The sequence below is a fragment of the Cebus imitator genome, unplaced genomic scaffold (genome assembly GCF_001604975.1).
Source record: "Cebus imitator isolate Cc_AM_T3 unplaced genomic scaffold, Cebus_imitator-1.0 Scaffold460, whole genome shotgun sequence".
NCBI classification, from domain to species: domain Eukaryota; kingdom Metazoa; phylum Chordata; class Mammalia; order Primates; family Cebidae; genus Cebus; species Cebus imitator.
The window spans coordinates 1,404,823-1,418,000 of record NW_016107775.1 but is presented as its reverse complement, the minus strand read 5'-3'; the positions used below and the strand labels follow the sequence as shown (position 1 = coordinate 1,418,000).

The window sequence follows — 13,178 nt, the reverse complement described above, 5'->3', positions numbered from 1 at the left end:
TTGCATGTTCTTCACATGTACCCCAAAACCTAAAATACAATAAAATAAATAAATGGGAAAAAAAAAAAAAGAAATCTAGTTTGCCTAAAGGAAATTATGTAAGTAGCTACATATAAGTATATGAAGATGAGAATTCAGAGCAATCACCTCCATTATGTAAAAAATATATGATGTCAAAAATATGAGTTATTTACTCCTTGAGCCTGTTTCTTTATTGATAAAAATGGAATCACGCCATACAGATACTGGGAACTACTATGGAGTCAGGGGCAAGGGCTGAAAAACTACCTACTGGGTATGATGCTCACTACCTAGGTGACAGCATCAGCTGTACCCTAAACCTCAGCATCACGCAATATACCCAAGTAACGAACCTGAACATGTACCCCTAGAATCTAAAATAAAAGTTGAAATTATTTTAAGAATGGAGTCACAATCTAGTACACAGGATTGTGGCAATTTTAAAAGCTAACACATTAAAAATCAGCTAGGACAGAAACTGACACATGGCCAACATTATACATATATTTCTTAGTTAACTACCTTATGACTGTTACTTACTTTTTACCTTCATGGATCATTTTTATTCTGTAACAACTATAAATTACACTTATAACAATTTCTCTTCATTGTTATTTCATATATTAATTCTTTCAAGAAACATGAAAATTAGAAAATTACATTTTCTATAGAAAATTTTAGAATACTGAACTGTTAGAAAACAAATACTCTTTATGGGATTAACAAACATTCTTTTTTTTTTCAAGAGTCATATTCTATATGGAATCACTAATAAAAATGTGCTGGACAATCCAAATTCATATACTTGATTAATAACTTATAACAGTATAATTTATATTAATACAAAATCTGAAGGATGTGATTACTCTGTTCCTATTTCATATCAATGTTTCTAAATCTTTAGAAGATGTGCACAAAAAAACTTACTAAGTCATCTATTACAAATGATACTGGTTTGCTTTTAAGTAAAGAATATATTTTCCTTCTAATCTCTGGAGAAAATTTTCCTATTCTGTTTGAGTATGCAAATCTGCTGCATAAGGATAACCACATCCCTCTTTCCATCCACTGCAGCAACCAACAGAAACCAAACTCACTGTGCCACCTCAAATAATTTTTATTGCCAAAGCCAAGTAAAATCCATATAAATATTTGATCTAAATACGAAAAATAAAGCCCAATTAATGGACATGTTTCCACAACAAATCCAAATACACCACAAAACTTCTGACAATAGTTATCAAGGAAAAACAATTATTAAGTAAGTACACTACTCCTGTCGCCCAGCCTGGAGTGCAGTGGCACAGTCATAACTCACTGCAGCCTCGACCTTCTCCACTCAAGCTGTCTGCCCACCTCAGACTCCTAAGAAGCTGGAACTACAGGTGTGCGTCACCACACCTGGCTAGTGTTTAAACTTTTTGTAGAGATGGGGTCTTGATATGTTGCCCAGGATGGTCTTCAACTCCTGAATTCCAGCAATCCTCCTGCATTAGCCTCCCGAAGTGCTGGAATTACAGACGTGAGCCATGGCACCCAGTCAAGACACTGCTCTCTAAATGTGATTATTATCGTCAATACCAAAAAAAATTTGCTCATGGTGATTTTTTTTTATTGTTTATAATTTTGTCTCTTTTTTCTTTTGGAGTAAATCAAGGCAGTCAACAGTGATAAATACATGCAATTCAACTCTCTTCATTTCATTCTTTCACATGCTCAAAGATAAGTACTCAATATTTTTTTAAGTAAAGAAAGGCTCAATGATGTCAACTAAAAATGAAGTTCTACAGATGGAATTTTCTTCTAGGGAAAGAAACCACATATTTTACAAGCCACAGAACAATAGAATTTCAGCAACAAAGAAATCCTGTAAGCATTTAAACCTGATATATGGTATTTTAACCATGAATCTTAACAAAGGAAAATAAACTAGAAAAACAAAAGTTCTAAGTTAAAACTAAACATTGTTCTAAAAAGATATCTCTGTCAAAATAAAAGTTCAAAACAAATAACTAATTCAAAGGCTCAAATTCTCACCTAAAGCAGTAAGAGCTCTATGACATGAAACTTCCATAGGAAATTTTAGGATCTCTGACACACACACAATGAAATATTTAAGTACTTAGGAGAAAAATGCACAGCACATATATACCAACTTGTATGCATGATTCTTCATGAGTACCAAAGAGACAATGTCCAGAGACCACTATTTTCAAAAGCAGGGGTTTTTCTAATCTATCTAATTTTTGTAGAGATGGGGTCTAGCTATCAGGCTGGTCTCAAACTCCTGGCCTCAAGCAATCCTCCTGCCTCAGCCTCCCTGCCAAAAGTACGTTATTTTAGAAGAATAGCTGGCTTCTATATTTTGCTTCTGCCTAAAAAACTTAAAAGGAGAGAGCAGACCACACCCTCAAAGATGCACTGTTATAAATAGTTCAGATATCACAATTGAAATTTTTTAATTCAAAGGCCACAAAGACTCTATCATTTCAAGTAAAGCCTTCTCATGGCCTATCATTTTGAGTCACCTGGAAAGTGCAGTATGATGATGGCTGTGTCTGCAGTCACTAAACCTTCACTCAAGAAGACCTGGTGCTTTAAACAAGTGTAAGCAAGTTGATCCTTTTGTTTTTTCAATTCAGCAACCTATACCCACTTCTATTTAAATGTTGTTCCACAAAGGAAGGATACAAATACAGTGTTTAAAAATACGGGCCAGGCATGGTGGCTCATATCTGTAATCCTAGCATTTTGGGAGGCAGTGGCAGGTAGATCACCTGAGGTCAGGGGTTGGAGACCAGCCTGGCCAACATGGTGAAACCCTGTCTCTACTAAATAAACAAAAAAAAAAAAAAAAAAAAGCCAGGCATGGTAGCGGGTGCCTGTAATCCCCACTACTTGGGAGGCTGAGGCAGGAGAATCGCATGAACCCAGGAGGTGGAGGTTGCAGTGAGCCAAGACTCCGCCACTGCACTCCAGCCTGGGCAACAAGAACAAAAGTCCATCTCAAAAGAAATAAAATAAAATAAAATAAAAATAGGGACTCCTGAGTGTGCATATGTGGAGGGTTCATTACAGTTTTTTAGACATTGAAATTTCCAAAATAAAAAGATAGAAAAACAAAGGGGAGAGAAACAGAAGTAAATGGAAGGAAGAAAGAAGAAAGAGAGGAAGAGAATGGGATGTCAAGTCAAACAGGGCTGGCTTTGAGTCTTAGCTCTCTAACTTATTAGCAGTATAAACTTGGTAAACCTAAGGTTTCTAATCTGCAAAATTTGGATAACAATTCCTGCTTTATGAGACTGTTAGGAGATTGGAATGAGATAACATGCGTATAGCATTTAAGACAATGTAGAAAGCTATCAAACCATTAACTGTCCTATATAATTATTTTATTGTATTCTAATTTGTTAGTTTAATGATGTTATAGTTTATATATCTAATGAGTTCATAACTTTAGGAATATAGCCAGTTATTCAACAACATGACACAGTATTTGTAAAACAAACAAAAATAAATAAATAAATAAATAAATAAATAACTGAGATCAAGAAATATATAGTTTTCAGCTGGTAATCCCAGCACTTTAGGGGGCCAAGGCAGGTGTTATCACCTGAGATCTGGAGTTTGAGACCAGCCTGGCCAACATGGTGAAACTCTGTCTCTACTAAAAATACAAAAATTAGTCAGGTGTGGTGGCACGCACCTGTAGTCCCAGCTACTTGGGAGGCTGAGACAGGAGAATCGCTTGAACCTGGGAGGTAGAGGTTGCAGTGAGCCAAGATCGTGCCACTGCACTCCAGCCTGGGTGACAGAGCAAGACTTCATCTCCAAAAATATATATATATGTGTATGCATTGTGTGCGTGTTGTGTGTGTGTGTGTGTATTTTGCAATAAATACTTTCTGGAAATTTACCTTCTTATAAGGCAATAAGAACAAGAACTCAAGAGCCAGACTGCCTACATTTAAGTTCCAAGTCTGCCACTCACCAGTTGTAAGACCACAAGCAAGTATTTACTGTGTCTTGGTTTCTGTCTGTTTACTGGGATGACAACAGGGATGCTGTGAGGAGTAAATGAATTAATATATGTAAACTGCTTAGAAAAGTGCCTGGCACTTAGTAAGTGCTACGTTAAGTATTAATGTGGATTCAATTGGTTATCATTCTCACCAGGACACTGTTTACAACCGCAAAACTGGCAATTGTTAAGTCCACTCACTAGAGTAATTAGACTCAGAGATATGAATTGGAAAACTGTGAGCTACGAGTCTGAACTAAACTCTAACCTTCATACTCAGCAATTCCTTATAGGCAAAATCTTGATCATCTACCTGCAAATTCTATACATCAAAGTTTGCAATCTGCTAAGTTACTGCCAAAATCTGAAGAGGTATTATAGCCGCGCACGCGTGCTCGTGTGTGTGTGTGTGTGTGTGTGTGTGTGTGTGTGTGTGTGTACAATACAATTCAGGATGATGGCCTCTAAGTAGTAGAAATGTGATTTTTAAATTTTTCTTTATTTTCTTAAGCCAGAGTCTCACCCTGTCACCCAGGCTGCAGTGCAGTCACATGATCATGGCTCACTGCAGCCTTGACCTCTGGAGTAGCTGCCACTATGCCAAGCTAATTTTTTGTACAGAGAGGGTTTTACCCTTTTGCCAAGGCTGTTTTCGAACTCCAGGGCTCAAGCAATCCACCCACTTCAACTTCCCAAATTCCTGGGATTACAGGCATGGGCTTCTGCATGCAGCCAATTTTTTAGTTTAATTTTTCTGTATTTTCTAATTTTTTGCCATGCTTTTGCTTCTATAAAAATAAAAGTTTATTTTAACATTCAGAAATGAGTCTTACAGTTGTATAAGGAAAAAAATCCACAAATTCCATACCTGTATTTGTGAATGATGGCATTAAATAATTTTCCATCCCTCCAGCAGGTAGTGAAATTTTCACACCGAATTCCAGCATAACCCTCCGTTGCCTGCTGCGTCCAGAGTAGCAATCTCTCTTTTGCAGACATATCCTCTGACTCTCCAGTAACATGGATATCAGATATCTAGATATAACAGAAAGTGTTAAACCTTTAGGAAGGAAGGAAGCTAACTCAGACTAAGAACCTACTATGTGCCAAGCACTTTCCAAATGTAAAATTAGGATATAACAATTCCTGCTTTATGAGGTTGTTAGGAAATTTGAATGAGATAACATGTGCATAGGACTTAAGAGAATGCCCTACATGTACAAAGTTATCAAACCATTAGCTATTCTATGTAATAATTTTTATTCAGCCCTCATATCTCTCCCTTAAAAATTTTCCCCATTTTACATATAGGAAATAAATTTTCTCCATTTTACATGCAGAAAATCTGAGTTTCGAGGGATTAACAACAAATTGAAAAAGTCAGATTTAACTCGTGCTCAATTTAAAAGCATCTATTCTATTTTTACTAAACCAAAACTCTACAGCATTAAAAATTCTATATTCTTCTTCCCTAATCAGATTTGCTAAAACAACTTAAGGAGATGTTTCTCCAAGTTCAAATGGATCAGCAGTAAAACCTATAAATTACAATACCACCTGCAGAACAGAATTTGATCCAACAAGTATACCAGGTAAAGAACAAAGAAAGAAACAGCGTTCTCTTCTATTAACTATGTTACATAATACTTTGGCCAGAAGTCACTAATTCTCTCAGTCCTAGCTTGGCTTGCTCAACCTGAAACCTCTACCAGCTGATTTTTTTCTCCTGTATTTTGTTTTCATGAAATTTTCTAAAACTCTTTTCCACTGAATAATGATAAAACAGGTCATCAGTTTCCATGATTTACATTCTCCCAAGAGCACCTCTTTGATAAGGGTCCTACTTAATCTGCTGATAATTATATTAAGGCACAAAGTGACTTTACTAGGGGTCACACAGTAATTCCAAAGCTGGGATTAACACCACCAACAACTGTTCCCTCAATCAGAGCCAGATGCAAAGTCAAGGGATCAAGAAGACAGGTGGCATGCCAGGATCAAGATGAGCAAGTCAGAGATGGGAAGCAAGACATAGGAGAAACAAATCATTCTGTAACAGGGAAAATATCACTAGACTATAGAGACATGAGACAGGCTTCTAGACCTGATCCCTAGTCCAGTAGCTTTGAATAATTCATTTCATGTTTGTGAGTCAACTTCCTTATCTATAAAATGAGGAGGAGGCAGAAGCAGATAATGTTTAGGACTCTTTTCAGTCTAAAGTTTTACTAAGAGGCTATAAACTCAACACAAAAATCAGAGGTCACAATAGGCAGAGTCATGATAAAAAACTCCAAAGAAAACCTTTTACATGTGGTAGTGCCAGACTCAAAGAGGAAGCCCTTTATTCCTCCCAGCTGCCACAGTGCCAGAGGCACAGCCAACCCAGGGACCCAGGGCAGGAAGGCTGTGGCAGTGAAAGCCCTTGCCAGGCCTGGCAGCTCCTGACAACTTCACTTGTTGGAAATGAAGTGGGGGTGGCTGGGGGCAGCGGGGATCACACACTCCTCCAGTGTTCGTCAGAGGCTGCCATGCCTCATGGAGCTTCACTCTCATCCACAGTCTGAGACACTCTGCTTGACTAACGGCCAGGATTTAAAAGTGGAACAAACTGTCTCAATTTTAATAATCTTTGCTAGGGATCTGTGTCAATCTCCAGAGCATGAAAAAGAGCTCTGTACATAAACACATCATATAATATACATAGAAAAAAAAATTTTTTTTTATGTGAGAAAAACAGCATAAAATTTCCCAATATTCTTTGGCCCAAGTTCCAGTGATATTCTGGTCTAAAATTATGCTGCAGTGGCTTTCTGGCACATCCCAAGAGTTTAAATCCCATCTCAACTATTTACATGCTCACGTTACTTAACTGCTTTAAGCCCTTTCCCTTACTTGTAAAATGATGACAAAAATTATACTCTGTTGTGAGAATTCAACAGCATTAGCACAGTGTAATGCCTGGCTCATAGTCAGTACATGCTCAATACAGGTGAGCTATGTTATGGTTGTAGTTATTGTTATTCTTTTTGAAAAGGGGAGAAGTAAAACCTTGACTTTATTATTTTCTTAACTCTCTTCCAATAAAGAGGAATAAAAAAGTAAGTTTTTGAAATTTGCTGCCTTAAACTAATGAATATCTATGATCACAACGGTTCAGATAAGCTAATCTAGGAAACTGTGAATGAAAAAGTTGACGCCGGGCACGGTGGCTCACACCTGTAATCCCAGAACATCGGGAGGCCAAGATGAGAGGATCACTTGAGCCCAGAGGCTGGGCTGGGCAACATAATGAGATCCCATTTCTACTAAAAAAAAAAAAAAAAAAACTTAGCCTGCCATGATAGCATGTGCCCATAGTCCCAGTGACTAGGGAATCTGAGGCAGACCATTTTGAGTCTAGCAGGTCAAGGCTGTAGTGAGCCATGATCACACCACTGCACTCCAGCCTGGGCAACAGATCAAAGCCCTTTAAAAATACAAAAAATAGAAAGAAAAAATTGAGCCTCTTGTCTCTATAAGCCTTTAAAATTATAAAATCAACTGCTTTGGGAAATGCTTACAATTCAAGAGACACCTAGATTCTATGTATACTGACAAAAAAGGTAGATAGCTGGGGATGTCAAGGACTGTTTTCTACCAATTCCACACCAGTCAGTTACAAAAGTATTACCTATTAACTAGAAAAGTCAGCAAAGTTCAACTACAAGGTACCAGCTTAGGTTCAAGTGCCACACAGTAGTTTTACCAGAGGAAGGAAGTTAAAGGAGGTTAGAGGTCTGAAAATGGCCTAAATATCAAGAGAAAATAATGTATTCTTGTTAAATAAGTTTCCAATAGATGAATTCCAAATTGTTACAAACAAAATTTCAGACAGTTATACATACACACACTATTAAAAAGCTATAATGTTTTTAAATGCATATTCAAAAGTATATTCATATAATTTTATAATGCATATTCAAATGTTATGAACCAAGCTTTAACATATCAAACATTAAGCCAAGTCCAAGAGTCTACTAGGCCCACAAGCAGAGTAGGTGAATTCTAATTCCTCCATTTTCAGCTTTTACTGCTATTTCCAATAAACTGAGCATCATCCTCTTACAGCAATTTAAGGTATTTTTTAAAAGACTGTTACCATTAGCCACTAGTATATCAGACTTTTCATGATACTATGCAACCAAAACTAAAAGGAAAAATAAGTTAAATTCTAAAAATTGTTTAAGGCTTCAGTTGTCATTCATAATCCCTGATGTGAAATCTATATGTTCGGCAAAACAGCCTGAATCTTCCACCAATGACAGGTTAATGGTGGTTCCACATTAAGGACATTCTAGAAAGTAATCAAGGTACCTCCCTTCAAAACCTCGAGGCAGTGTAGTGATAATCAGAGAGGTTTTCAATTCATGCTGTCTTAGTTTAAATCTTAATTCTAACAGTTAATGAAAATGAATAACCCAGACTACTCACATAATCTCCTAAAATCCATTTTCTTTCTTTCTTTTTTTTTTTTTTTTTTTTTGAGATAGAGTCTCACTCTGTTGCTCAGGTTAGAGTGAAGTGGTGTGATCCTGGCTCACCACAACCTCCACCTCCCAGGTTCAAGTGATCCTCCTGCCTCAGCCTCCCAAGTAGTTGGGATTACAGGCATGTGCCACCACATTCAGCAATTTTTGTATTTTTAGTAGAGACAGGGTTTCACCATGTTGGCCAACTCAGTCTTGAACTCCTGACCTCAGGTGACTCACCTGCCTCAGCCTCCCAAACTGGGAGTTTGGAAGCCACTGTGCCTGGCCTCATTTTCTTCACCTTTAAAACTTAAATAATAATAACAACAACCTATCCAAAAAGAAAATCAAGAAAGCAATCCCATTAACAATAGCTTTAAAAAAAGACTTAGTAATAAATTTAATCAAGGAGGTAAAAGAAAACATTGATGAAAGAAACTGAAGAAGTCATGAATAAATGGAAAGATATCCCATGTTCACGAATTGGAAGAATTAACACTGTTAAAATACGTCCATATAGCCAAAGCAATCTACAGATTCAATGCAATCCTCACCAAAATTCTCTTGACACTTCACACAGAAATAGAAGAAACAATCCTTCAGTTTGAATGGAACCACAAAAGACCCCAAATAGTTAAAGCGATCTTGAACAAAATGAACTAAGCTGGAAGCATCACACTACCTGACTTCAAAATATACTACATAACTATAGTAATGAAAACAGCATGGTACTGACATGAAAACAGATAGATAGACCAATGGAATAACAGAGAGCCCAGAAATAAACCATGCATTTATGGTCAATTGATATTTGACAAAGATGCCAATAACACACAATGGGGAAAGAGCAGTTTCTTCAATAAATGATGTCTGAAAAACTGGATATCCACATGAAGAAGAATGAAATTTGATCCCTATCTTACAATATATACAAAAATTAACTCAAAAATGGAACAAAGACCTAACTATAAGGGCTAAAACCATAAAACTCTTAGAAAAAAAAATAGGCACAAAACTTCTGACTCTGGGTTTGTTAGCTATGATGTCAAAAGTACAAATAACAAAAGAAAAATTAGAGAAGGTAAACATCATCAAAATTTTAAAATTTGGGACATCAAAGGACACTATCAAAAAGTGAAAAGATGCGTTAGCCAGGTATGGTGGTACACACCTATAGTTCCAGCTACTTGGGAGGCTGAGGCGGGAGGCTCACTTGAGCCCAGGAGTTTGAGGATGCAGTGAGCTATGATTGTGCCACTGGACTACACCCTAGGCAACAGAGCAAGACCCTGACTCTAAATTAATTAATTAATTTAATTAAAGTTAAAAATAAAGTGAAGAGAAAATTCATAGAATGAGATAAAAATTTGACAAATTATATATTTAATTAGGGTCTTATATCTAGAATGTATAAGAAACTATTAACAATTCAATAAGGCCGGGCGCGGTGGCCCACGCCTGTAATCCCAGCACTTTGGGAGGCCGAGGCGGGTGGATCACGAGGTCAAGAGATCNTAGATCCTTATCTCACACCATATATAAAAAGCAACTCAAACTGGATTAAAGACTTACATGTAAGACCTAATATTGTAAAGCTACTAAAGAAAATATAAGAAAAAGTTTCTTGACTTTGGACTGGGCAATGATTTTTTGGATATGACTCCAAAAGCAGAAGGAACAAAAACCAAGACAGAAAAACGAGATTACAGCAAACCAAAAAGCTTCTGCACAGCCAAAGAAACAATCAACAAAGAGACAAACTGCAGAACAGGACAAAGTATGTGCAAACCATTCATCTGATAATGAATTAATATTCAAAATACATAAGGAACTAAAACAACTCAATAATAAGAAAACAAAAAACTCAATTTAAAATAAACAAAGGATATTATAATAGACATTTCTCAAAAGAAGGCATACAAATGGATAACAAGTATATGAAAAAATACTCAACATCACTAAGCATCAAAGAAATGCAAATTAAAACCACAATGAGACATCACCTCACAACTGTAAGAATGGCTAGTCTCAAAAAAAGGAAAATAAGTGGGGTTTTTTTGTTTTTTTGTTTTTTGTTTTTTTTGAGACAGAGTCTTGCTCTGTGGCTCAGGCTGGAGTGCAGTGGGGCAATCTCGGCTCACTGTAACCTCCACCTCCTGGGTTCAAGTGATTCTCCTGCCTCAGCCTCCCAAGTGACTGAAACTACAGATGCCCGGCACCATGCCTGGCTAATTTTTTGTATTTTTAGTAGAGACGAAGTTTTGCCATCTTGGCCAGGCTGGTCTTGAACTCCTGACCTCAGGTGATCCACCTGCCTCAGCCTCCCAAAGTGCTGGGATTACAGGTACGAGCCACTGTGCCTACCCGATAAATGTGTTGATGAGAATATGGAGAATAAGGAACTTTTGCACTCTTGGTGTAAATGTAAGTTAGTATAACCATTATAGAAAACAGTATAGAGGTGCCCAAAAACTTAAAAGTAGAGCTACCATATAATCCAGCAATCCCACTACTGGGTATGTATCCAAGGGAAATCTGTATGTCAAAGAAATACTTGCACTCCCATATATAATGCAGGATTATTCACAATGGCCAAGATAAGCAATCAGTCTAGGCGTCCATCAACTGAAAAATGAATTTTTAAAATGTGATATGTATATACAATAGAGTACTATTCAGAACAAAAAAAAAAAAAAAAAACAGGAAATCTAATCATTAACAACAATATGAATGAAACTGGAGGGCATGTTAAGCAAAATAAACCAGGCACATAAAGACAAATACTGGATGATCTCACTTACATGTGGAATCTAAAAAAGTTGAATTCATAGAAGTGGAGAGTAGAATGGTGGTTACCAGAGGCTATGATGGTTGGGTTGGGAGTGACTGGGGCGCTATCAATCAAAGGATGCAAAATTTCAGTTAAGAGAAATAAGTTTCTCTTATACAACATGGTGACTAACCAATATACTGCATTCTTTAAAATTGCTACAAGAGTAGATTTTAAGTGTTTTCACCATAAAAATGTAAGTACTGAAGTAATGTATATAATAATTATTTGAATTTCATAAGATGTGGTACATGATAAATATATATAATTTTATTTGTTAATTTAAAAAATGTAAATGATGATATAATAATGTCCTCCATGGGTGGTTCTAAAGATTAAATAAAAACAGTCATATCAAGCACTTATCACAGCGCCTGCCACATAGAAACTTCTATAACTGTTAGCTTCTCCCACCACTATCTATCTATCTATCTATCTATCTATCTACCTACCTACCTACCTACCTACCTATCTACCTATCTATCTGTCTAAGATGAGTCTCACTCTGTGCCCAGGCTGAAGTGCAGTGGCAAGATCATAGCTCACTACAGCCTCAATCTCTCAAACTCCTGGGCTCAACTGATCCTCCCACCTTAGCCTCTCAAACAGCTGGGACTACCAGCATGTGCCATGATGTCTGGGTAATTCTTTTAAATTTTTTGTAAGACAGGGGTGTCTTTTTGTTGCCCATGAATTCCTGGTTTCAAATGATCCTCCCACATCGGCCTCCCAAAGTGCCGGGATTACAGGCATGAACCACTGTACCTGGCCCCACCACAATTTTATTACCTGCAGTAGTATTGCTACTTACAGCTTCTCACCAACAGTCAGCTAGAACCAAAACAAACAAAATACTTTATATCAGAGTTCCTTTCAGAAACTTGAAGCCTTCATGCCTGACATCCTGGTCATTGCTGGCTACTGCCCAAATTCAAGTTCTTCCTGTCACTGAGCCTCTCCTGTCCATATTTGATCTGGGCTTCATCTCTCCTGAACCAGCTTGCTATCATTTCCAAACTTCCAGAAATATCTACCCCATGGCAAACAAAGTCTCATGTCTTCAATACCTTGAACTGCTTTTATCTTTTTACTGAACCCCAAGAATCCCCCACTACAATAACTATAATTCAGCCAAGTCCCAGACTCCGCTAAGTCCACAGGCAGGGCAGGTGAATTCTAATTCCTCCAGTGATGCAAAACCAGTAGTTTTCAAATCATTATCTATAAGTACAAAACAATCATTTTTACATTATAGGCCACTCTTGCTCTCTGCTCTCCTCCTTCCACTCCTTAAGCACAATGCTCATGTGCCCCAAAGATGTGGCTCCTGGTTGTGTGCCTGGACACCCAAATGCCATCTCCCTGTAACACCCACCACAGTGCTGTGTCTCTTCATTTCAGCCAGTCATACCCCTACATCCTGGATCTCATTGTCTTGAACTCGAACTAGTCTGCCTCAGGTATTTAATTTCTAACAGCAGTTTCCTATTCTTTCAGCACTTTCCTTTGCTAATTCCAGCTAAGCCAATTATCTGGCTTCATCAACATCTCACATTCCTTCACGTGCCCAGTTTTCTTCCAATCTATGAACTGCAGAGGAAGAAAAATAATGTTTTCCTCAACTCTCATAAATTCTTAATTGGAACAGACCCCTGTAACAAAAGATAGATTAACAAGAGAAAAACAAACCAAAGATTATTGTTGTGTATATTTCATATATAATTGAGGAACAGGGTGGGCCATGGGAGAACAGAAGATGCCACATCAAAATATAATGGGTTGTTGCGCTGAAGGC

The 13,178-nt window shown here is 37.3% G+C and overlaps 1 protein-coding gene across 1 annotated transcript in view; it reads right to left on the bottom strand.

Moving 5' to 3' along the window:
* DST (dystonin) overlaps positions 1-13,178 on the bottom strand; it is a 510,996-nt gene that overhangs the window by 214,444 nt on the left and 283,374 nt on the right. The window contains 1 exon segment of the mRNA XM_037732623.1: positions 4,911-5,077. Within this exon segment, the coding sequence (XP_037588551.1) occupies positions 4,911-5,077 (167 nt within the window).